At 42.0% G+C, this 27,135-nt stretch overlaps 1 protein-coding gene across 1 annotated transcript; it reads left to right on the top strand.

The window, feature by feature from the left end:
* Positions 1 to 1,591: 1,591 nt before the first annotated feature.
* Positions 1,592 to 25,786, top strand: kcnn2 (potassium calcium-activated channel subfamily N member 2). The gene is made up of 9 exons (XM_086187212.1): positions 1,592 to 2,258; positions 2,502 to 2,597; positions 13,994 to 14,412; positions 15,313 to 15,454; positions 15,585 to 15,695; positions 15,780 to 15,907; positions 18,792 to 18,800; positions 21,743 to 21,812; positions 24,992 to 25,786. The coding sequence occupies exons 1-9, from the start codon at positions 1,878 to 1,880 to the stop codon at positions 25,265 to 25,267; spliced, it is 1,632 nt and encodes a 543-aa protein (XP_086043338.1). The 5' UTR covers positions 1,592 to 1,877; the 3' UTR covers positions 25,268 to 25,786.
* The last annotated feature ends 1,349 nt before the right edge of the window (positions 25,787 to 27,135 follow it).

The raw sequence follows: 27,135 nt of genomic DNA, 5'->3' as shown, positions 1-27,135 counted from the left end.
TTTGCCAGATCATTTGTACTTAATTGCCTCTGCTGTTCAAATACTAAACCTGATTTAAATGCTGAACCATGACAAATCAAAGTTAAACTTTTGTTACCTGGTGGTTTGTTGGAGCTCCACTTAGAACCCTAATGCCAGCAACACCTTTGTAAATAGTTTAAGATGTTTATTTAGCCTCATCTGGCCGGCTGTCCTTGGGTTTGTATATTATGTGTAAAAGCAACGAGGAAACTGAAATTCCATGCATCTGTTCACGGACTTGGATAACAAATCACCCTGATTCGCAGCACTCGTTGAAGAATAGACTGTTACAATCTCGGAAAGCGATGACCGCGCACATAAATGAAGGGAAATACAGGAATTTTTAGGTGGAAGTGCTGCACGGGGAACATTCTCTCACAGGACCCCCTCTTACTGAAACGGGAGCTTCCGCTTGGGGGGAAGGTGGGAGGAGTCATGTGACGCATGACTCCAGCCAATCAAGAGTAAGTGCGCATTGCGATCCTGTGCAGAGGGATTGTTTTATGAAAGAGTTGGTTGTGATCAATGGGTGAGTGGAGCTGGAGCTGGAAGTTAGTCAGCTCACCTCCACATTCACGCAGACATTTAAACTCAGATGTTTGCAGGCTCCCCGGATGATGTTGAGCTGCTGTAGAGACACATTTACGATGCAGCCGGGTATGAAACAAGTGTGCAGCTCGAAAAAAGCCCCCCCCCCCCCCTTGCAAATACAAAACATAACTTCAATACAGCCTAACAGCGCTAAGACGAGAATTTGTTGCTGCTGCAGCGCCAGGACGTGTGGATGATTGGGTTCCAGCCTTTAGTTTATGCCTCCAGCGCTGCTCAGTCAGTCTCGGGCAGTTGGCTGTATTTCCTCGGGGTGATATAACTCCTGGACTCCATTAATAACCCAGCCACCGGCAGTCACATCAATCTATGGCTGCAGACGCATGCAGGGCCAGGGCAGGGCATGGAGGTGCCACAGACCCGCATGGTCACATGGTTAGGAGCCAATGAGCTGAATGAAATCAGCATCTTGTAAATCAGAAGTGGCAGCCTGTTACTAGTGTTGCCTGTGGAGTCAATACATGGGATTTATGAGAGGCTGATGCGTGTGTGACACCTAAATTATCCTCACGTAAAATGGTTTGCAGGGGCAAATGTGAAAAGAGCAGGATCATAATAATAAAACAATTAAATCAGTGGTTTGTTCTAATGAAATAAGGCTGGGCAACTCATCCCAACCTTTTCATGACGTAGGGCCAGTTGTTTTGGTCCCCGCTGCCCAATCGGAGCCTCAGCTCACACTTCTACCGGAGCCGAAATGGCTCTATTCAAGCCGCGGCACCGTCCTCCCGTAACTACCACAACGCCCTTCGCCGGGTGCTCCGCGCTCCCCGCCTGCTGCTTTAAACAGCAGCAGCTCTGACATGGAAACCTCATTGCAGCTGCAGAACGATTTCTTTCCAGAGCAGCAGCAGCAGCAGCAGCAGCAGCAGCAACTCCAGCACTGTAAGCACCAGCAGCAGCAGCAGCAGCAGCAGCACTACTGCGGGCGGGAGGATCGGCTCAGCAGCAGCAGCAGCAGGCGCCAGCAGCAGCAGCAGCAGCACGGACACTGCTGCACCTGCAGTAGCTGCACCTGTGATGCCAGAAAAAGCCTCGTCTTTCGCGGGACATCACCGGGAACTTTAAGGACACCTTCGGAGACGTCTTCGAGGCAACAGCACAGCGAGTTCACACCCTCTAGTCATGGTGGTTCATCTAGGCATCATCACCCTCCTCATCCTCAGCAGCAGTACTGCCGCGACCATCGGCAGCGGGGCAGCCTGGGCAGCAGCCACACGCACACTAACTCCTACAATGAAATAGCCATGAGCAGCTGCAGATACAACGGCGGCGTCATGCGGCCGCTCAGCAACTTGAGCTCGTCCCGCAGAAACATACACGAGTTCGATTCAGAGTCCCAGCCTTTGCAGCCCATCTCAGCCGCAGATGCGTCGGACACTTTAGTCTCTAAACCAGAGAACAATTCCGCCACCCTGATGCCTTACGCATCGGGAGACGGAGGGGGAGGCTGCGGCCACAGTAAGTCCGGTAAGAAGAAGAACCAGAACATTGGGGAGAAGCTGGGGCACAGGAGGGCCTTGTTTGAGAAGAGGAAGCGGCTCAGCGACTATGCTTTAATCTTTGGGATGTTTGGGATCGTTGTTATGGTTATAGAGACTGAACTCTCGTGGGGAGCCTATGGAAAGGTGCGTATCAACCCAAACCCAATGCTGAGTTAAATTAAGGGATATTTTAAACAACTTCTGTCCAAAGTATTATGAATAACAGGTAACAAAACTCTCTATAAAGTGCACTCACATGCAGGCCAAAGGCCCCCTGAAGGAGAAGCTACACGTATTTAGTCAAATTGATGTGTTGCAGCATGTAAAAGTGTGTTTATGTCATTGTGTTGTGTCTTGTTTGGCTTTAGTGTTGTTGCTCTTTTCCAGGAGTCCCTGTATTCATTAGCTCTAAAATGCCTGATAAGCCTTTCTACAATCATTCTCCTGGGACTGATTATCATATACCATGCACGAGAGATACAGGTAAAGTCCAGACACCTTGTTTTATTTTTTTACTCTTTTAATGTTTATGGGAAGAGACAATATGACATTTAATACAATTTGATGTTTCTACACAGTTTGCAGGATGCAAATGCAAGTTGACGACTATTTTTTAAAATTTATTATTGATTTACCAAAGCAAAGAACCTCTTTAAAAGTAGTTTTGGAGTTTAAGTGTAGCGAGAGACCATGAACTGACCTGCTTAATCCACATGTTCAAATTTGAAACTTTACATGCAATTCTGTAACTCTACAGATCAAATTTAATGAATCACGAGTACCCCAAAGCAAAATGTGTCTAATTTCCAGGCAAAAAAAAAAAACCCAAACAAACCTCACAACAAAGTATAAACAAGAAATGCTTAATATCACATCAGTGTGATAAAAGAGCTCTTTTTAAAGGCAGTATTATCCAAAAAAACCACAGTTTTTGCTTGTAATTAGTAAAATAATCTTCCTGGAGTGTATGAATGTTTAAAGTATTTTTTTTTTAAATAAAGGGAATGACAGGAGAGGGTTTTAGAGTGTTGATAAAAGTGTGTGCTATCATCATTCGAAGACACATTAACAGTTAATTATATATTCTGATAAGATTTAAGAACCCCTCACGCCGCTCAGTGAATGAATATAGATTGTCAGGCTCCCGGGAGACGCTCCAACACTTGGACAGTTTTATGACCTTGCCTCGAAGCGTTGTTGCGTTACATACACTTCATCCTGCGCTTCAGCACTTGTGTCTTTGTTGAACAGCCACGAAATAAATAGCGGTGCCTTCCGCAGTGTGTATGTTGACAGAAAGAAAGAAGCACTGCATCCTGAACAGTGTTTTATGGGGTGTGTTTTTTTTTGTGTTTTTTTTTTTTAAGAGCAACAGATTTTTATTTTTTTTTTAAGTCCTTAGAATATTTGCAAAGCTGCAAAATATTACATTGGACTGAAGTGCTGGGTTATTATGCTTCACATTATCTTCAGTGTGTTCATCAGCCTTGTTGGTAGGTCTGGTGCTTACAAGTCGCAGGGGAGTATCAGTCATTGAAATAGCCCAACAGTAAAATGTCTCGCCCCCTTCAGACGTCTCATTGTAAAGCTTTCTTTATGAGGGATGATAGAAATGCACAGACATCATTACCATATTTCAAAGCGTTTCCATTCCCCCTGCAGACTGGCTGCTTATAAATGAGGAAGCGTACTTTTGCATGAGGGTATCACATTCATCCTGTCCTCCTTCGCCCTCCACACCCTTTCCTCCAGTGCTCTGTAAATTATTCAATTCATAAACTCAGCTTTTTCACCTCTCGCTTGTACAAACTCTTTCGGATGCTAATAATGTCAGGGTTTATTTGTGACTAACATCTTGCGAAGGTGCACTCTTCATCACGAGCAGGTTGGTGAATTTTATCATGTTAAATTGGTTGTAGTGCCTCAGTACATTTATAGTCACAATAAACCTCTTCAATGTGCTGAGATGTGCTCCGACCCTTTAGTCACTAATGTTGGCAGTAATTTCTCATGTTTCGGCGCGTTGATGAATATGTTTCACCAAACCGTTTGATAGCAATTAAAAATAGCAGCGTTCTTCCCTTCATCCCGGCAAAGCTGAACTGCTCGCTGTGGTTCTGAAACAAGCGTTTCTTTCCGTTCTTTTAATTGTCAGTTGATGGACATGTACCCCCGAAGGAGGGCGGTTCAGACCCCTTTGATCCAGACTCCTCTGACAGTCACGTCAATATCCAAAGCATTTTTTTCACTGTGGGAAAAAAAAAACAGTATCAAGGCAGTTGTTGGTCTAAAAGTGCCTTTCCATGATGATCTTTATTCAGTCGGTGAATCAGAAACCATCATCATGTCAGCGCGACCTCTGTCACCTCCCATATGGCTTCTTCTTTCTAGATGGATAAAAAGTTGATTACACGGTCCCTCCAGTTCCTGGAAACTGACTCCGTCTTACTATTTAGTTCCTAATGTTTATACTTCCACCACCAGCTGTTCCTTTCCTTCCCTGCCTGAGGGGCTTTTGTGCCCGCTAGTCTATCATTACTTGGTTCCTGCAGGCCCACATGTGCTAGAATTACACACACTCCCAGACTAGATTAATTCTTGCTAATGACACACACACACACACACACACACACACACACACACACACACTCAGAAACTCTTGGATGTTTGGTGCATTTTATTAAAAGCTGTGCATTCAACCTTGTACGTTGTGCATTAGATGCTCAATGCAGGGCCTGGCGCAGCTGTTTGGTGAAAAAACGTCTTAAAAGAAACCTCAGTTTGACCTCATTTAACAGACATTTGACATTTGAATTTGACTATCGCAGAGAATCAGGATGACGCAAGTCTGAGTGAAGGCTTAAATGAAAGCCTGCTAAGAAGGTCAGTTGACATTTTCTAAAGACACAGAGATTGCAGTTTTGTAATTTTAATCAACATCGAGAATTTATCCAAACAAAGAAAAAAGTGTGAAGTAAGAGGGCACGAAGAGAGCTCATACCTCTAAAAAAAAAAACCAGCGTAAAACAAGAGCGAGAGGGAGGCGGAACCAGATCATATTTGTGTTTTGCCTGTAGGAGCAGACTAATGTTGCACTGTGGTACTGGAGAACACACATTTGCTATGTGTTATGTTGCTGTACATCAAAGGAAGACAACAGTGTAGTTTTCACGACGACCAATGGGCGTTTCTTACATTCAGGCTTCTTCCTGTAACCACTAGGTGGCACTAAGAATACGACTTGTTTTTAACCAGCAGATGTTTTCAGACCTGGGACCCTCATCAAACATGTGAAGTTTGACTCAGATCTGACCGTGTTGAGTCCAGTTACAACAGTTTCTCTGTCTATGGCGCAATTTCCCGCTGCGCCATGATAACTGAGTATCTTCACGGGAACTCATCAAGTTTTTGAGGTGTTTGTCATCAAATTTGAGAATCATCTGGTCAACCTTCTATGAGGAGTTCGTCAGAGTTCACAAGGTTATTTTCTTTCTTCTTTTTTTTCTTTTTTGCCTCATTCTACACTCCCCTACCAAGTTTTGGTGAGCAACTGCCTCATAGTCGCTGCCCTATCCTGCAGGGACACGCAAGTCTACAACCAGTAGAGTCGAGAGAATACACAGAAGGGAAAGTTCACCTTAAAATCCCAAACCGCATGTTTGTCCTCTTGAGTGTGGTGCCACTCATTTGGTTCATTTTGGTTTGAGTTGCTGAAATCTGGCTGAAGATGAGAATTCAAACATCTGCAGGGCTCGGAATTCAAAATTCTGGCAATTCACACTAAAACAAACCAGGTGGATAAATTACACTTCAGGAAAGGAGTGAATTATCGATGTGCTTGACTTTGACCTTAACTTTCAATCATTCTTGTTTTATTAATATTTTATCCATCCATCCATTGTCTTCCGCTTATTCCTACATTAAGGGTTACAGGGAGGGCTGGAGCCTATCCCAGCAGCCTTCAGGTGAGAGGCAGGGTTCACCCTGGACAGGTCACCAGTCCATCACAGGACCAACACATAGAGACAGACAACCATTCACACTCACAGTCACACCTACGGTCAATTTAGAGTATCAATCAGCCTCGTCCCCTCTTGATGTCTTTGGACTGTGGGAGGAAGCTGGAGTACCAGAGAGAACCCACACAGGAACAGGGAGAACATGCAGACTCACACAGAAAGATCCTGTGCCCGAGCCGGGACTCAAACCTGGAACCTTCTTGCTGTGAGGTGACAGTGCTGACCACTGCACCACCGTGCAGCCCATTAATATTTTATGCATCATAAAATTAGCAACACAAAACTTACAGACTGACTCCGTATTGGTGTGTATTACCTACCTACTACATCCCTGCTTCGCTAAGTCCTGTTCCTCGTGTGACACTGTCGTACAGTCCCTTCCGTGTGTACTCACAGATGTCTGTCAGCTGAGGTCACGATGATGAAATACATCCCCACCCCCTTCGAGCCCCTTAAAACTGATTTACTTGTCAAATTCAGAGAAGATCGTGCCCTCTCATTTCAGCAACAGGAAACGTTGCTCCTCAGAGTGACTGGGAAAGGTCGGGTCACGCTGGATTGATGTTTAGTGTGGGGACACATCTGCTGCGCTACAACGGTTGATGGGTGACCTACTGAGCCCGAGCGTATTACCAGAGAGTTGCAGCATGTCCTTCAATTTGTCTCATCATCTACAATTAGAAATAATATAAATGTGAAATCTTTAGAAGGTGCTGATGCTCAGGCCTTTTTCTCGCTTCTCCTTGAAATGTTAGCACCCTGATTAAGTCCCACTGATGGCCTCTGTTGACTCCTGGCCATCCGCCTGAGGAATTTTTAGACTTTTTACTTTAGATGAGGTTGCAGTGTTGGCAGGCTTTACTGTACAGGACGAGTCGAAATCGAGATGTTACAGCATGTAGCCTCTCCTGACTTTGATTTGTCATTGTCAAAGTCTGATCTGAGCGATGAGCTACAAGCGGCGTCCTTCTTTCGCTGCTCAGATGGTTGGTGGAGGGTTCACCTGATTCCCAAGCAGGCACAAAGTGACGTCTTGAAAAGTTTCCACTCCCTCTCACATCAAAGGCTTTTTGCCGAGGGCCATTTGTGTTCAGGCCATCGCTGTGTCGCTGTGCCTTGATGACAGTTCTGCTGAGCTTTCTTAATCTAACTAATGCTTTAGGTGCTTTTCCCTCTTTGATGTGTACTTTTCTGATAAAAGTGGCACAGCATTAAATTTTACAATCTGGAGAAAAGATAAAATAACAACACATCACCCAAAACTGTGCCAGCAAATCCTGCCAAAGCCAAACTTGGCCCGTGCTTGGCTGGGTGGCAGCGTGTAAGTCAGAGATATGGCATAACTAGCAGGAGGCGTTTGTGACAGTGAAATCTCTCCTTTACCTGAGCCTCCAGACTCGAGTCAGGTAACGACTTCTGGCTGGTGACCTCGTCGTTTTCACTGAACACGCAGGCTTTCAGGGACACGTCGCCTCCCGACGAGTCCTAAAGATGATTTATTGATGGCGTTTAGCAAACCGTACCCTGCATCCAAACAGGCAGGTGAGTTAATGAACGAGTGCCTCTCGGCTGCAACACTCACAAAAAGACAGATTTATTCTGGGTTTCTACTTTAGCTGGGTGAGTTTTTAACTTTTTGAGAAGATGAATGTGTATGCAAATGTGAAATTTAATTCAGAAAACAAACGCACGCAAAACCTGCAACAGCTTCAGATTTATTCAGCAAAGTGGCCCCTTAGTGGCTCGCTTTGATATCATAAATAAAGCATTGCATTAATGTCTAATTGAGCTGAACCTCTCAACCTAATTCACTAATGAGATTGAGCGATTTCATTCTCAGTGACAAGATATATGTTCCCCTCTCCACATTACACAGATTAAATATTGAGCTGGACTCCATTAGTTATATTGAGCGTGGTGAAACCAGTAACCAACCCAGCATCACAGGTGAGCCCCTGTGAGACGCGGGAAAACGGGGGTTTTTTTGCGCTGACATTAACTTTCCAGTAAAGGACACACACTCTCATTGACGAGACTGTGTTATATTGAACAACAACAACAACAACAAAAATGCAAGAAAGTTTCATTTACAGATACCTGTTTGTTTGTTCCCTGAGACCTGATGTACAATGCAGTTTGAGCGCAGCGTGATGAATATGCAAATGCGTCATTAGTATTCCGCTATATGCAAATGTGTATATTTCTGAGAAATCCGAACTTTAGATGAAACCGTATTAAACATATTTCTTTCTTCGACACATTTTATCACTCCATAAATCAGGAAGTACAATCAGCAGCCAAATACCTTTGTTGCAGTAAAGAGCGTTCAGTTTTAACAATTCACTTCTAAATCCAGATCCATGACGAGCGTATGGATACCACTGGGGTGGTCAAGGAGAGAAACTAGATCCCGCGTAACATTGCCTACTGGTCACAGGAATCTTCATCATGTTGGGTGGGGAGTCATTGATCTATTTTTGATACATATGTTCTTTGATTAAATAATATCACAACAGCAAGCAACAATATATCGAAGTCTGTTTGTCAACTATGGCGTCTCCGTTAGCCACCTCACACACACCGCTCACATTCTGGTAAAAATACCAAGACAGACATGACAAAGAACACAACACTTCTCGCTCGCATTTGACTTTCTTCATTAGGTGTTAGTTTTTAAAAAATGATTGATTTACAATTTTGCTACAAAGAAATTACAAATCCTTGCCGATTGCATCAAACATTTTTGGGAAAGCCGCCACAGAATCAAACGCTTTTCACACAAAAGCCTTGGTGAAATCCTGGAGGGAGTGACGGCGTTAAAAAGAGCCCAGATTTCGCTAGTTATGAGGTACTTGTACAATTAGAATAGAAAAAAACGATCGCATTAAAAAAACAACATTTAAATCAAAATAATTCAAAGGCACTGCTGGCCAGCGAGGTGCAGCTGAAGTGGTGAGTTGGAGTTGGAAGTCCCGCTGCAGCTTTCTGCCCTGAATGCAGATGCTAGTGAGCTTCGGCTGAGACGTGTGTAAAGGCCATGACAGTAATGTAAACCAGAAGAGACAAGGGCATTATCTAATCGATACCATTAAAGTTCCCCAGTTGATTACTTACATTAGGACTATTACTTTTCTGCTACTAGTTTTTTTTTAATGGAATTTTAAATATGCAGCAGGGTATTGAATATGCGCTTGTTTATGGATGCAATCATCTCCACGACACTAATTGGTACTGAAATTTCAAAAAAACAAACGCCTGTTTAGATGTTTTTGGGTTGTTGTTTGGGTTTTTTTTGGGGGGGGGTGTCAACTAGAGTGGAATGAGAAATAACAAGGACACAAATTGTAGAACATGGCCAAATCATAAATATAGAGTGTGATTTTTAAGAACAATAAGCATTCTGCATTTTGTCACTGTCTTGTTAAACATACCCTGGTTTTACTTCAAGGTCTCTCCGAGCGTGACGGGGACATTGTCTGAGACGTCGCTGGCTGCTCATTTTGATTTAATTTTTTTGAATGTTGTGTGCAGTAACAAATTGAACAGCCACTGAAATATGGAGAAGACAGAAATCTCAGAGACAGATGTGTGTATTCCTTTTTTTTAAATTTTCGTTTGTGAGAACTGACCAGCATCTCAAGGTCAATGATGAAGTTGCGTCACATGAAGTTTTATGCAAATGAGCCGCATTAGTCATCTCCATTTCATCTCTCTATTCTGCATTGCTAACACGTTTGATGGAGCTGGTGAGTTTGACAGATGTTGCTGTCGGGTTTTGAAAGACCCTCTGACATATTCAGTCATTTAGCAGGTTTGTCTTCTCTTCCTTCAGAAGTCGTGTCGTTTTCATTCAGGTTTTGTTTTTGTTTTTTTGGAGGAAATGTAGTTGATTCTGCTCCATAAGATCAAGGGCATGTTTTTCCTCTTTTATATTATATACGATTGCCGCAACTAACAATTATTTTTATCGTCAGTTAATTTGCTGATTACTTTCACCATCAATCAACTAATCATTTTGTCAATGAAAAACAATTTCCCAAAGTGGCATATTCAAATGGTTGCGCTGGTTGCGCAGTCAAAAACTTTTCAATTTCTGCCACAAATGACAAAAAACAAAAAAACAAAAAACGAGCCTTCAATCCTGATATTTAAGAGTCTGGAACCAGTGAAGATTTCATATTTTTAATCGAGAAAAAACACAAATCATAAAAACCCACAATCGATTTATGGATCCATCAGAATGTACCAACAAAAACAAACTTTTTGGCATTTTTGCTTGTTCATGTTCCTTGAATGCTGCCAGGACTCAAGAGCGACTCTTGCTTTTAATCATTCTAATTGTAAAGTTTCCATAATCGTTGAAACTCCTCGTTTTTTTTTAGCTCATCGGCTGTCCGTCTTCATTCTTGACCCCGTTTGTCCTGCGTCTCTTTGACGTGTGGTTTCCTGCAGCTCGCTGTCATAACTGTTGCTTGTGCCTACATGGAATATGTGATGCTCTGAGGTGAAGGGCCCTTGAGGATTGAATTTCAGGTCATCCATTACCATAATTGCTTCTAGCCACCAAGTAGGCTTTCCTTATGCAACCTGGCTTTAAATCTTTAATTACATTGTTTTGAGGTAACAAACTTTGTAAATGCTTTTCACGGGAAGGGTTTGTTGTTTCAAACGTGAAATAAAACGCGTGCTTGTGCTGTGTGCAAACAATACATTTAGCTGTTTTCAGAGACTAATTCTGTAAGTAACAAATGGTAGCAGAGTGGCGCCGCCGCAGCTTGTGTTTCCGTGTCTACATTACACAAGACGAGCCGTGGTTAGAGTTACACACTTCCCCGACAGATGTCAGTTTGTTAAAAGAGCTCAGTGTCACCCAGCTGATATGAACAACTGCCTCTGAAAATTTAATTCACATGTCGTCTCTCTTTGGGGGGAACTTTGATTGTAGCTTTTAAATAAATATAGATGAGCTGAGGAGGCTTTGTGGGACAGTTGTACGGTTCGTTCAGGGACATGTTTTAGTCGTCGCTTGTCATGTGCCAGCTTGTTGACGGATGATTTTTTTTCTTGCACAGTCGATGTCGGACATACTACTGGCTCAGAAACAAGCTATAATGAGCCAGTGTGTGTGTGTGTGTGTGTGTGTGTGTGTGTGTGTGTGTGTGTATGTGTGTGGGTGTGTGCTTTTATAGTGAAGTTTGGGTGTGAAGCTGCAAGTGTGCTTATGCCTCTGAAGCTGTCAAACTGCAGTACGTGGAGCGTTCCGGTTTAGCAGCGAGAAAAGTGGCGTTGCACAGTAGCTACTATTGATTTTCTCGACATGCTTTCTTTGTCCTTGAGTAGAAATGTTGAATAAGGGCCTCATTTTCCACGTGAGAAATATGACTTATTCAGCAATTTGGTTTTATCACTGCTAAATTTACAATCGAGGTCAGTGATCCCATTAACCCTCCAGGATTGGGACAGTTTTTTTTTAACTTCTATAATGAGAATTTTTAAATTAAACTAAATGGTGGCTTGTTGGCGAGATGCCGAGTTTTGATGTGGGCCTCCGTTGGATATTTTTATTCCTCACACAGTTATTCTTAAAACAGTTTTGGCTCTTAATTAACATATTTTGTGTATCTGATACTGAAGCAGCCTTATTTTAAATATTTATCATGGATGATAACAAGGAAGGGTTTGTAGAGAGGCAAATAGAGAGATGGAGGAACGAGTCCCGCAACTTCGTTAGCTTTGAAATGTTGAATGTGTTTTGTTGTTTGTGTTGTTGTTAAATGACCGAAATAAGCACTGTGGTTAATACAAGGGATTTTAACTTTTTGCTCTCTTAAAATAAATGAATACCACACTTGTGAATTTGGAAGCTTTTTGTGTTTTAATAAGAGCAAAACAAAACAACAGAGGTTGTGCTCACTTTACACTTCTAACAACTGAATTTATGCTTCAGAAATCATAAAAGTTTGTGAAAAATATCTTGCAAAACAAAACCTGTAAATCTCATAAAGCTTTACTGGCCACAAAGCGTATTTTCTGCAATCCAATGTAAAAAAAAAAAAAAAAAAAATCCACTGGCTTTTGAGGGAGGGAACCCATGGCGATGCTAACTTCCTGATTGGCCCGCTAATGTAGCACCCCTGCAGCAAATAAGTCAGTGAATATCCAAAGGGCGTACGTTAAACATTAAATATTTATAATCTTTTTCTCTATTCTAAGCAAAATGCATTTATATGTGCATGTTTTCATTTTAAAGCAGGGGAAGTTCATATAATTCATTGCTGAACATGTTAAAGGAGATTCCTGGGAAAGTGTGATCATGTGCACTTTCTCTTTTCTCTCCTTGGAAAAGCACTCATGGGAAAAAAAGAAAAAAAAAAAGCCTCCCAGGAAATCTCGCTTGCATTTGCTGACGGCAACATTTTGTGAAATATCTACTGCCAATTTTGACGGCCTAACGTAGGCAGCGGGCCTTAAGTTGATTGAGGGGATGGAGCAGCAGCTGCCGTGGACGAATATCAGAGTGGTGCGTCAAAAAGAAAAGATACTTGACAAATGGCGAAGAAATTAATACAGTTTGATTGGTTTTAATCTGCAACCTTGCAGAGGAGTAAGATTGAGATGGTACAGCTAGAAGCAAAAGCGTGATCGGGGATCAGTGTGAATGAGCTGCTGATGGCGGTCAAGGGCTGAGCCGTTTGTTCAGGGTGAACACACTGAGTCATGAATCTTTTTAGATTACTGAAAATTGGATTGAAAGTGATGACGAGGAGGAGGCAGCAGCAGGGATGACCATATGAGGAAGCGTGATGAGGGCTGCTGAAATACACCCACGCCGACATCCCCAGTGAAATGGTGTGCATTCTGGTCGGGGTGATCAGAAGCGAATGCTAATGAGGAGGCGGCAGATGTTCTCATCAGTGCAGCCCTTTGACGACACTGGCTGAGCACGGCTAATGCAACACTTCTTTCTTGTTATTTAGGGAGTCTAAGTAAACAAATTACAGAAAAATTTGATGTAAAGTTACCGTGCCACATATTCAGAGGATCAATAACTTAGGTATACAGCTACACCATTTGTGATTTTTTTCTTTTTTCTTTCTTTTTTTAACGATATGCCAACATTTCACCAGTGATTTAGCCAACAGTCAATCTTTATCGAAGCTGATATTATTTTTACATGTTGCATCTACATTGTGAAACACCAAAAACACCGAAACACATCTAAATCTTGTGCATTTGAAAAATATCTAGTCCAACTTATAAATAAAGCGCTCTTGTTTTGACTCGAGGCAAGGAATGAGAATATAGATGAGATTTAAAAACAGGCAGTGCAGAGAACAGCTCATTCTAGCGTTTGAGGATACTGGATAATATCTGTGACCAAAGGGAACTGTTAGAGGGGAAAATATTGATAAAGATACTGATATATTTGAAAAATTAACGATATCTGCCGAAACAGATGATGGGACAATATTTCGGTGCAGATCGAAATACCCATTGTTGATTGCCGAATGATTATATACATATAAAGTATGTATAAAGTATCAGAAAATAAGCATAATAAGTCAAATAAGTATCAGATTTTTTAGTGACTGCACCACCTTTTAAATGATTTCAGCACAGTTGGGTTGAAATGGACAGAAATAATGAATATGTCATCATAATAAATGGACTTCAATGTCCCAAAAAAACCTCGTAAAATCTTTGAATAATGTGGCAAAAAATGTAATTTAATGACTCAAGGCTATTTGTGACTTATTCCTTAATGGCTTTAATGATTTCCTGTAGCTAGCCGTGTCACCATGATGAAAATGTTAGCTGCCTTTTACTCTCCGTCATCCTCACCATGCCCTTTTCTTGCAGTTATTTATGGTGGATAATGCAGCCGATGACTGGAGGATAGCCATGACATATGAGCGCATCTTCTTCATCTGCTTGGAGATCCTGGTGTGCGCCATCCACCCCATCCCAGGGAACTACACCTTTACCTGGACAGCCCGCCTGGCGTACTCCTACGTGCCCTCCAAGACAGATGCAGACGTGGACATCATCCTGTCCATCCCCATGTTCCTGCGGCTGTACCTCATCGCTCGCGTCATGCTGCTACACAGCAAGCTCTTCACGGACGCCTCGTCCCGCAGCATCGGTGCACTCAATAAGATTAACTTTAACACGCGTTTCGTGATGAAGACCCTCATGACCATCTGTCCTGGCACTGTGCTGCTGGTCTTCACCATCTCACTGTGGATCATCGCTGCGTGGACTGTGAGAGCCTGTGAGAGGTGCTTGGATCAGTTTCTCACGCTATGCTTCTCTGCTCGGCATGAAACATAGATAAGGCACAAAAATAGATAACGTACACACATCTTAGCTCTAGAGATGTAAAGATGTCCACGTGCTGGAAGATTAAAGCTCAGTGGCTATGTGACTGGAATTAGATCCTAATTGGATTTAAAAGTAACTCGCCAACTTTTTGGGAAATATCCTTTTTGTCCAGCCTCCTCAGAGCCAGACAAGCAGATAGATACCCATCACTCCACTGTGTGCGCATTAGAGATCCACAGAGAACAACTGACTCCTAGTTAGCTTCGCACAATGCATGGCAGTGGTGAGGCAGGTTTGCGTACATCCTTCTTCCCCAACTTTCAAAACTTATCGTTCCTCCTCAGGTTCATGAACTTGGTTTTCCCTGAATAAATACCCTGTTTTCATTGACCTCAAAAACTCTACATGTTTTTTTTGTGCATTCCCAGTTGACATTATCAACAGGGAACTTGCAATTTCCAGTTTCAAAATTCAACTAGATAACGCACCAAAATCCCCCCAAATCCCTTCTTCCAAAGTCAGCCATGATCAGTTGTACCAGCCGCTCTTCCAGTCCTCAGCAAATGCTTTGTTTGCCGTAGTTTTGAGGTACTCTGTCAAATCGCTGCGGCTCGTGACAGAGGTGTGCTGTCGCCTCCCATCCACTACCATTCCCTGCTCAAAGCTAACTAGCAGTCATCTGGTCTCAGCTCTCAATGGCAGGTCGCAGGGACGGAGGAGTTCTGGCTTCTCATCTGGCTCTGAGGAAGAGACGAAAAAGTGTTTTACTCAAAAATTTCACTTTTTTTATTGAGAATGATTCATCAGGAGGACATTAAAAGTCAGGGATCTTAAAGTTTTTACTGTATTTATTACAGGTACCATGACAACCAAGATGTAACCAGCAACTTTCTAGGAGCCATGTGGTTGATCTCAATCACGTTTCTTACCATTGGATATGGGGATATGGTCCCAAACACATACTGTGGTAAAGGAGTCTGCCTCCTGACTGGCATTATGGTGAGAAAAACAGGCTGAGAGCTGACCTATGAATCTGTGAAACTTGCAGGGAAACAAAATGAAAGTCATTAAAAAAAAATTTTTTTTTTTTTAAATCACACATTAACCATGTGATTGTGCCATTCGACAGGGTGCCGGCTGCACTGCCTTGGTGGTGGCTGTGGTGGCAAAGAAACTGGAATTAACCAAAGCTGAAAAACATGTCCACAATTTTATGATGGACACCCAGCTAACGAAAAGAGTGAGTGATTTGGTAACATTAGAACATCCACAAATATATTTGCTTCAGTCTTTTGACCAAACGTCTGCTTGCATTGCACCTTAGGTGAAAAACACAGCTGCGAATGTTCTCAGGGAGACGTGGCTCATCTATAAGAACACCAAACTGGTGAGGAAAATGGACCACGCCAGAGTCAGGAAGCACCAGAGGAAGTTTCTCCAAGCCATTCACCAGTAGGTACCACCCCTCAGAACTGAACCCACCTTTCAGCTCTGCTCTCTCTACTCAGCTGTGTATTCCTTTGATTGCGAACCTAAAATCTGAATTGTTTGACACCTGTAGCAAAAAAAAAACAACAACAACAACAAAAAAAGTACCTGTGTCTGAAATCCATGTTTCACCTGATTTTAATTTTACAGAAAGAGTTGGCTTGACTCTGTTGATGATTCTGCCTCATGATGTCTGGAGGAATATGCAAAGAAATTCAATTTATGTAAATGATATTCTCTGATACACAAGAGGTTTTTGTAATTCATTTATATGAAAAACAGGGTTGGAATAGTCAGCAGGAAAGAGAGATGCTTTATCTGTGTAAAAAGGCATTTCCTGAAATGAGATCTTCCAATAGTAGAAATAGTATTCATGAAAAATAGAAAATACCTTGAAATATTCTCAGGTTACAGATTTCACAGCGGTATGATATTGATCTCTCTTTCTCTCACCTTCTGCTGTCAGATTGTGTGTCTCCTTTTTGAGTCAGATGTCAGGCTGACCTTAGGGCTGACACATCAGGGTTTCTACATTTCTACCAGCTCGCTCGACACTTACCTGTCAGCTAGTCTTTTAGTGAGTCCCCGAGGACACCCGGAGTGCTATCTAACTCCAAAACAGTATCGACTTTAGCCTCACCTTGCTCTTGTTTTTCTTCATCTACTCTCTGTCTTCTTTCAGTAACTGGCAATCAACTCAGTGCTTTGTTCAAATAGGTAACTAGATGCACAATGATTTTATTACATAGTTGTATACACAAGTAAAATGTCTGTATGTTTGTTTGCTTTCTGTAGTTTTATGTATGGGTCTTTGTGGTCTCCTGTGTTTCTCATGAATATTTTGAACTCACATCTATGTTTTAAAGACATTAATACATAACCTGTCTGCCGCCGCCGCTGCTGCTGCTACTGCTGCTGCAACCCGCATCCAGATTTGTGAGCCTTTTGTTATGGTTGCTTTGTTGAGTCATTATGTCCTTGCTGTCGTATTTGCAGCGCAGTCTCATGTCCACCTCCTGCTGTCTAGGACAGCCTAATAATGGAAGTCCCTTGGAGCTAAAGATAAATCTATAAAGAACCAGATTCAGAGGGAAAAAAGTCACGTCCAGCTCTGTGTGCAAGGACAACCACTCAGCGTGGTGTCAGCATCGCCCTGTCTCAGCTCTGCCTTATAAAGATTCCGTTTTGCTCAGGCGGCAGTGTGTTTTACTGGCGAGGTTTAAGTATTGCCTGTAGTCTGAGCAGGGTGGGATGCTCAAATTGTGTATCGAGATAAATGTAGGACAAGAAATGGCCTGACAGTGAGCAGATCTCTCAAGTGGAGGGTTGAGAAAAGGTATGACTTGTTGTGAGGCATCAAATCATATCCCATCATGCCCAGAAGTCATAGTGAAGGATGTGAGAGGGCAAAAAGTTTTAAATGAGGTCACTGATGCTTTGAGGCGTTGTTGGTGAATATGTAGAAGACAGCTGCTTGATTCTAACAGGAAGGTTTTGATAACCTGATGTTAATGGAACACGTCAGCTTTTTGTGAAATACGTTTACTTTTTTGTCATCCTCACAGAGCCAGACGAGAAGCTAGATACCCTTCTCTCCTCAGTCTGTTCGTTTGGAAGCTGAGACACACAGAGACAAGCTAATTGGTAGTTAGCTTAGCACAATGAATGGTAGTGGATGGGCAGGTTAGCATGCCTCCGTATAGCTTAATCCAAAACCTTTAGTTCCTCCTCTGTGTTCTGAATCCTGAAGTAATCGTCCTCCTCCTCTCTTACAAAGTTCGCCATGATTACAAGTAGCCATAGCCATCAACAAAGTTTTGTCCTGTTGAAACACTAGGTTGTTTTGTTGAAAACAAACGGTTTTTCATGGCGAATATTATACTCAAGCCAAGTTCTGGTATTACAGGCAAAGACCGTTTTGTAGAAAAGTGTATTTGATGACTTATGGAGGAGATATGCGAACCTGCCAACCCACTGCTAGTCATTGGGCTAAACTAACTACTGTTGTGCTAGTTGCTAACTAGTATCTGTGGGTCTCATGCTGCGTTCTTTTACCTCTAAACTCAGAGGTTGGAGCTGGGAGTGATGTCACTTTCTAGTTGACTTTGTTCCAGCAATAGATGAAGCGAATAAAGTAAAAAAAAAAAATAAAAAAAAAAACAGAACACATTGCTGACATCTCAGCCTTTCAAAAAAAAAGTAGTTAACCGTATACCACACGGTATTTGGCGCACACAAATTTTGGAGCATTGTGTTGAAAGATAGAGGATGGACGGTACTGTGTGTCCAACTGTCGAGATGAATGAGACACAATTAAGACAGAAGTGCTAAAAGTTGCATGTCATTAAAGTGAATTGAATTGTGATCTCAGGGTTTGTCAGGTTTCCAAGCAGAATGTCCGACATCAGGGGGGCCGTTCCAGTTGAAGTTCCAACTGGGAACTCGGATGTTCCACTTCAGAGTTCAACTGGAATGTGCCATCAGCTCCCTAATTCACGCCAAGAGGAAAGAAGGGTATCTGTCTTCTTTTCTGGCTCTGGGGAGGACGGCAAATAAGAGTGTTTCCCAAAACGTTGGCGCTTTCTTTTACGAAAAGGGATGAGATGGAGTGAAGAGAGCAAGCACAGCTGCAGCTATCAGACAGAAAGATAACACTCCAGGAAGAAATAAGTCAGGAAGAAAAGCGCCTGCTCAGAGGCGAGGCGACAGTGCAGCAATGAGGGTTACAGCAGCCAGATTTGAAAGGAACAGATTTTGCCATCTGAATATGTTTATCTGATGTTGTAATAATTCATTTGTCTACTTCATGTTTCCTTTTTTTCCTGTTTGTGTCGACACAATGCAATAGAGCTCGAAAGTAAGTCTTCGCCTCACATTTAGATACAGACCTGTTGTGTGCATGCCAACGAGAGCTTGTCCTTGAACCCAATAATGTGACTAAAAAAAAATTACACTCCCTCATTTGATAAGTGAAATTCATGCCATAAGATAATGCTTGTTCACACAATCATACTGTTTTTTATGAGATGTCCATCCAGCTCTTTCAATATTCCACATATTGTCTGAAATAACCAGCACTAACACCTTTTATTGTCACATGTTGCACATGTAACCACACCCATATGAAGTGAATTTCAATTATCAGTGATGGAGGGTGTTTTTCTTTCCATTTCTGCATGGATGTGATGAGAATTTGATCTTTAATCAGAAAGCCACTGATTAAACTCCAGTCAACTGTGCTTTCACGTACCAAAGGATGACAACTAGAGCTCCTCGGGCCTCCAGTAGCACAAGTATATAATCCATGATATCTCTTGTGTTACAACTTCACGCTCATACAGATCAGGGCTCCGGGTCATCTTTCGGTGTGTGGAACCATTGTTTCGCCTGTTACTACATTTGCAGCCACATTTCCTTGATTTCTCTGTTGGATGACACAGTAGCAACCTGGTGTTTTCAGGGCTGGTAAACAGCAATAGAACAAGGACGCACAGCTGTTATGTAGAAGAAGAATTACCGGTAAAACACAGAGTTTAGGTCATGTGGATGTTCGACCAACCCCCTTTGGGAACGGTGTCCCTTTCTAAGGTTGAGGTCAAAGTCGTAGTGAAAAGCAGGGGCAGTGAATGTGTGCGCGCGTGTGTGTGTGCCGGTGTGTGCGCGCGTTCGTGTGTGCGCTTGTTAGCTTCAAGTTCAGCGCATTTGAAAAACAGGAAAGTGACCTGAGAGGAAGGCCAGGGTGAAGCCTCGGCACAATCCCATTTGCACCGGAGAGGTTGTAACTGTGACGGACACGGTGAAGCAGGGGGGGAAAAAATGTTCACCCTGTCCTTTACACTAAAGTAAATTTCTTTCCACAATGAGCTTAATGAAGGCCATGATGAAAGTGAAAAATATGGTGCTGATTAAGTGGACTCTTGCTACCAGATGCCCATGAGGAGTGATTGACTGAGAGGGAGGGGAGACATGTAGAATATAAAAGAGAGGTTTCCTGTGCTGACCTCCAGCTGCCCCCCGCGCTTCGACCCCATTTGACTGCTATTGGTCATCCAACTGTGAAATGCATAATTCAAAGAGGTCAGACTCTTTCATCATTTTAGATATTTTTTCATATTATTTAAATAACTGAATAATAAAAAGGTTTGTTTTTGCAACAGTATCCTTCATGTGAATCTGCTGTCTGAGGCATTTGGGAGGCAATAGTCAGGACATCTTCCCTCGTCTCTAGTTTCCTTTAGTGACTCTTGTGGCACCCTCTGTTGGTCCAAGCTGTCACCTTCACTTCCTATCTGCCTGTCCTCAGGAAACAGAGACGGTCCTGCATTGCATGAAAATGGTGGTATCTTGGCTAATTAGCAAACGCCCCCCAAAGGACCCCTTTAATCCCTTTAAAGTCTTCATTTCTGTTTACCTTTGGTGCGCATATCCGATCAATCCCACACACTCAATATGAGATTGTTTTAATATTTTGACAAAATGGGAAATGTTGGCAAACTTGCTCTGTGTATTGTGGCCAGTGTATTTTAGCATGCATGGGTGATTCGGTGGGGGGGGAGCTTCTTAATATCTTGAAAACACATGTGGTCGACACTCTGCAGTATTGCACACTTGCTGTTTTTACGCCCCCTGAGAGGTTGAGTACAACTTTGGAAGACTAATTAAACAAGAGATGTGAATTATTTAGGCATGTTGTATGGAGTAGTTACTTTTGCAGATGTTTTTTTTGAATGTTGTTAAAAAGGACATTTCTCAATTGATATGTGTTTTATGTTTATATTCAAGTGTCTCAAAAAAGTACATGTGTGCAGGCAGCAAAAAGAGTTTCTTGTATTTCTCTTAGCTGATTGAACAGAGCAGTACAGATCCCAGAGGGGCCATAGAGTAAAAAAACAACAATATATTGGGGCCACAAGATGTAAGTTTTGAGGTGCCACTAATTAAAGCATTTGATTAAGGTTGCAGAGAAAGTGTATCCTGCGCTTATTAACAAATCAAAGCATGTGGACAGATTCATCACTTGATTATCATATATCACGGGATACCAGTTCTATCTCGTGGGAACCAATAATATCTTGTGGCCACAAATTAATAACAGCATGGCTAAATTTACTTAATAGCAAAAATGATTAAAGTTGTAGGAAAAAGTTACATTCTCATTGCCACAATTTTATCAAAGCATGGGGACAAGTTTTATCTCATGGGAACCTGTAATATCGCTTGGCCTCAAATGAATAAAAACATGAACAAGCTACATATCGAGATCTACTAAATAAAAGCATGGAAGCAAGTTATATCTCATGGCCACGAATGAACCAAAGCATGGGAACAAGTTACATCTTGCGGCCACGAATCAAGGAAAGTATGGGAACAAGTTAAGTTGTGGTCAAAAGATGTTTTCTCTCCCTCTGTGGCCACCTTGGAGCTTTGTAGTACAAGTACTGTGTGATATAAAAGTAGGTACTGGACCTTCTAAATGCTGTTGACGCTGTGTTGGAGCTTTGATACGAGTGCTACTTCATTCCTTTAGCAATACTGTACATACTGGTTCAGTAGGACATTGTGCTGTCGTCGTTCTCCTCGGTGGCAGCCGACCCCCCCCCCCCCCCCCCCCACCTCCGTGGTCTTCTGTCCACTTGCATGCAGCTCAACCAAACAGAACGACCCCCTGCAATCCCTGCATTCTCTACACACATCCTGTGCATGTCTAGGACTGTCCTCCATGTGTATGCCTTGTGTGTGCACAACAATTTAATGACTGATAGCGTTAATTTATTGGGTTCTGAATGGTCTTGTGTTCAGATTGAGAAGTGTTAAAATGGAGCAACGCAAGCTGAATGACCAAGCAAACTCACTAGTGGACCTTGCTAAGGTAAGCTAGTTCAAACTGCTGCATTGCACATGAGGATAGACAACTATCCTTTCTCTCCTTTGTGTGATTCCATATAATGCATGTGCTGAATTAGCTGTGTTCTCTAATAAAATCAAAGTCTACAGGTGTCAAATGAACAGACGGGCGTTTCACAAGGTGGTTAAAAAAAATAAATGTGTGTGGTAATTCTGTCTGTCTTCTGATCTTTTGGGTTCTTTCATAATAACTACAGTTTATTTTACAAATCCCCTGGACAGGTTCTCTTGAAACCACTCAATTAGGGTAACGAGAAACCCCTTTGTGTGTACAAAAACCCAGAGCTGTTTTTCACTTAATTATTCTGTGATGTTCGTCTCCAGATGCACTAAACAGAAGTTGACAAACCGTAGGAAAAGAACAGGCAGCGCGCCAGCCTGACACAGCAGAAAACAGTAACCTGGGAAGAGACACACTGATCTGATGATTCAGCCAGAAGTCGAGGCAGAGAAACAGAAGGAAGAGAAGCTTTGACATTCAAAAGTACACATCAGTCGAACTGGAATCAGGCCAGCAGGGCATGGAAGGTATTAGTTAATATCACCCAGATGCCTCATCATGTAGGGATCTGACATTGGATTGTATGGCTTATCGTCAGTGATGCTCCGCTGGCTCTTCAGTCATTGTCATAAGATTGTGTAGCCAGAAGAGGGCAGTGCAGCTTCAGCTCTTGCTCTCAGTGGAAATATTGATCTGAATAGAGCTGAAGCATCAGTATTTCCCCCTGAACTCATTCTCCACGAACTAATGGACGTGTCTTTTAGCTCCAATATCCATCCATCCATTTTCTTCCGCTTTTCCTGATTAAGGGTCGCGGGGGGGCTGGAGTCTATAGCTCCAATATGATATTGAAGATATTTGGATGATTTTTGTTTTCAACAGCATCAGTTTTTGCAACTGGATTCAATCTCAAACTGCCCTGTCGCCCTCTTCTTTTCAGGCAATACTGTTAATATCTCAGGGGGAAAAACAGTGGCTACATATTTGCGCACCATCAATTTATCCTTCTGGCCTCCAGTGTCCCCCTGGTCCCTTCGCATTTTATGGCTTCACAATGTAATATTTACTTGTTTCATTTCATGATTTAGAGATGAAACCTTAGTCAGAGGAAGACTTTTAACTATACATTTGTCATGATATAAACTGTATAAACATTGAATTTCCCATGTAAACCCCTAGAAATTCTACACTTTGCAAGCAACCAAGGATTAAAAATAAGTATTAGCAGAGATGGCAAATAGATATCCATCCATTTTTTATACCACTTGTCTCTTAAGTGTCACGGGGGGCTGGAGCTTGTCCCAGCTGACATTGGGTGAGAGGCGGGGTTCACCCTGGACGGGTCGCCAGTCCGTCACAGGGCCATCAGGAGCAATTAGGGGTTCAGTGCCTTGCTCAAGGATACTTTGACATGGTCATCTGGGGAAGTGAGGATCAAACCAGCAACCCTTCCATTGCTAGACGGACACGCTACTTCTGAGCCATGCCGCCCCAGGCAAATAGATATTGTATATTCTAAGTAGAAGTACAGATTCTTGTGTAAAGAGTAAAATACATGTACTTAAAAGTGAAAAATGACTCTGAGATTTATTCTGTAAAAGTAAAAATGCAGCTCTTTGTCTGCAGCTCTAACTGATATTTTACGAACCTCTTAAATCATTTTAACTTAAAATAGAATAAAAGCGATATACTGAAAACATTAACTTCAATCCACTCTGCAAATCAGATTTCAGTGTCAGCAACATGACTCCAACTATGATCAACATGGGAGCAGACTCACCTAAAACAGGAGAGTTTTGATGGATGCACCAAGGGACCGTCTGTCTTTGACTCAATGTCCCATCCGTGTTGGTGGGGCTTACTGTTGGGAATGTGTGCACACTGACACAAATAGACATAATGTTGCTCAAATGCATTAAAACCAAAGTAGCACGCCAGGTTTGAAGATGTACGGAGAAGAAAGTACTGCTATTTGTCTTAGAATAAAGAGAAAAAGTTGCCTGAAAACTATAAGTAATACAACAAAGTGTAACCCCAGCCTCCATGATTGAGTGATGTCATCGCTCCTTCAGTCAGTAGTGATTCACATAAACAACCTATTGAATTACTCCCACCTAAAATCAGAAGAGGACAAGGTAAGTGATGGATGGCGTCACCTCTGGCCTTCCTCTACTGAATACTCAGAAACCACCCTGCAGCAGCATCACTCCCACTCTTCATCCAAATGTGACACAGGTTTTTCAGCGTGATGTGTTTTTGAAGATGAAAAACACTGCAGCTACAGTATATTTGAAGTTTTATGGTGTGTGAACAGATAGTCTAAAAAGCAGAGCGCATCAAAGTCAGCAGGCACCTTTCCTGTCTCCTCAAGGTCACAGGCTAATGCTCTCATGTGAAGATGAATATTTTTATCTGCCCTTCTGGGTCATAACTTTTACTGGAAATGTGCTGGTTCGCATCAATTTCACATGAAAATAACCGATTTACTTATGAATTCACTCAATGTTCCTCTAGCTTTGTTTATGGCGGAATTCCTCCCTTTAACATCCCCATTTGTCGGACAATAGCATAAAAATAAAATGATTTACTGCGGCTGGTAAATGCTTTTTTCAATAACTGTCTCACCTTTAGTAGCAGGGGTAGGGATCCACCATAGAAGTGGCACATCATGGGCAGCTAGGTATAAGTTCAACTGGGATGATGTTTTTCCACCATTTGGCAATAAAGATAGTAGCGGTGTTTATATGTGTTTTGCTCTATGTATAAAACGTGACGATCAGACTTTTTTATGCAGATCCTATTGACATCCAATAAATAGTGGTGTAATATAGGCATATCAGATATCAGAGAAAGATCCAATATCCTTCATCCCTAATCTTGGACAAAGATCCATTTTTGTCAGATAATTTGGGGATTTATAATGATGTTTATGCTCGTTGTTTCTATTTCTATATTTTTGAATTCATAGCAAAACTGCAGCTTGAAAATTAACGTAAAATTTACCAGCTTTTCTGTTTCAGAATAATCAGATAAAACATTCAGCTGTACTTAATTGCAATGAGCATTCGTTTGGTCATCAATCCAAAAGGTAAATCGGCGCGGTCAATGGTCATTTTAACCCTGTCTCCTCTCCCTTGTTCCAGACTCAGAACATCATGTATGACATGATATCGGACCTGAATGAGCGAGGAGAGGATATGGAGAAGAGGATCGCCCTGCTGGAGACCAAGCTGGAGACTCTACTGAGTAACTTGCAGGCTCTGCCAGGACTCATCAGCCAGGTCATCAGCCAGCAGCACAGGGACTTCCTGGAGGTGCAGCTCCAGCCTTACGACAAACACAACCCTGAACGCTCGCAGTCTGTGTCCCGACGGAGGTCATCCTCCACAGCACCGCCCACATCCTCCGAGAGCAGCTAGAGTCTGAGGGCAATGCCTCCACTGAAGACTTTTGCCATCATATGGCCAAGTTGCATTTATCTTAAAGCCTTATGGTTTCAATAAGTGTTATCCACATTCTGATGACAGAATCCAAGCTATTGGGGACAGTGCATTTTACTGGATAACTACATGCTGTTATTTGTTTTCTATTACCTCAAAAGATGTTGTTATCCTTGCTCTGGTGACTTAAATAATGGCGCTTCCCTCAGTAAATACCAAAAGGCTTATGATGGGGCTTTGATGAGAACTCTTCTCCATCTTCATGCAGAGGTAGCCAGTTTTAGGTGGTGAGGTTACCAAGTGTGAAACTATTGCACTAAAATAGTGCTTCTCACAGACTTTGTGCTTTTCCCGGCTCCGTTCAGTTGTTCCTCAAAGCAAAACTGAGAAATCAGTCAGGGAACATGACAGTGAGGAAAAGTGCTGTGTTGGATGGACTGGAGTGACAGCAGAAGGCAAATGAAAATCGCTTCCACAGCCACTCAGAGATAGATAACTTCAAAAGTTTGAAATGGGGGGGTGGGGGGGGGGCATATATCTTTTAGGTTAGAAACAGCATCAACTATTAGCCGTGTCTTTTTGCAGAGTGCCCTGTAGAATGATTATTTTTGGGGCGACTTTGCTAATAATTTAATCCTCTAATAAAAATGAATGCATCAAAATCTGTACTTGCACTTACTTTTCAATCAATGCACTTCAATGCTGTCTGAGGTATGATGTAAAGATGCGTTGCTCATTAATTAAAAGAACATTTGAGATGTTTGGGCATGGGTTTATTACTCTTAAATCAGTTATGGTTAATGTTGAAAACTTAAAGCCCCTTGTCAGTTTTTCACAGAGAAAAAAAAAAAAGTTACTTACCTCCTTATCCAGAAAGTGTCCACAACGCAGTAATTAGAGCTTGTCTTGCTGTGTCTCACCTCCTGTCCTTCCTTCCTGTGCTATTTATGCTTGCCGTCACCTGAGCTGGGTAACAACTTAAGCTGAAAAACAACTCGCTGAAACCATATCTACCTTTTAGAAAGAAAATGACTATTTTTATATATTTTGATGAGGACAAGCACACCTCCTACAGCTAAACAAATTACAATAAGGAGGATCTATATAGAACAGATTTAGCATATCTAGCATGTGGTTTAAGATTCCTTTGGACTGGACTGGATTGGATTTCAGATACATATTCTAGTTACATTCCTCAATTAAATCACGGACAGATTTTTTTCTAATGACATTATTTATCAAACTGCAGTTGTTTTAAAGCAAATGCATTACTGAGCAAGACATTTAAGAGCAGAACCGGTAATTGCGATGGCTGGCATTTATCATGTTTGAAAGAAAATAAACTACAATTTAATTTGATCCTCCTCCTCCTCGGCCTTTCATATAGCCCGTCTCCATGTCAAGTGAGAGAAAAGCCAATAACGCATAGTTGTTAATGCAACCCTTGCAAGGTTCACGGCGCATACAGCAGCATGTCAGAGGAGATCTGCTGGATGCCACTTAACCGTCCACCCATTGATCAATAAGTCAGTAAGAAGGTTAATAAAATGAGAGTATTCAGTCCACAATACAGCACCATAGAAACCAATGAGAGATTATACTGTATGTGACTTAAAACAATAAAAATGTACAATTTGAATCCCTGCATCCTTTTCTTGTTGTGTGATAACTTGTTTGAAATAAGTTCAAATGAGTTCTGTATATTATGTATAAGATCTGCAAGCTATTGTCCAAATTATCACTGATCAAACAATAGCTGGGGATAAAATTGGGCCCAACAGCCGTTCTGAGTATTTGGGTCATTTTTGCTCCCGAAAAACTGGAAGGGATTGATTTTATTATTTTTT

Source organism: Aulostomus chinensis, chromosome 19, assembly GCF_037954235.1.
Source record: "Aulostomus chinensis isolate RoL2024-O1b breed Wild chromosome 19, RoL_Achi_v1.0, whole genome shotgun sequence".
NCBI lineage: Eukaryota > Metazoa > Chordata > Actinopteri > Syngnathiformes > Aulostomidae > Aulostomus > Aulostomus chinensis.
This window is presented reverse-complemented; position numbering and strand designations above follow the sequence as displayed.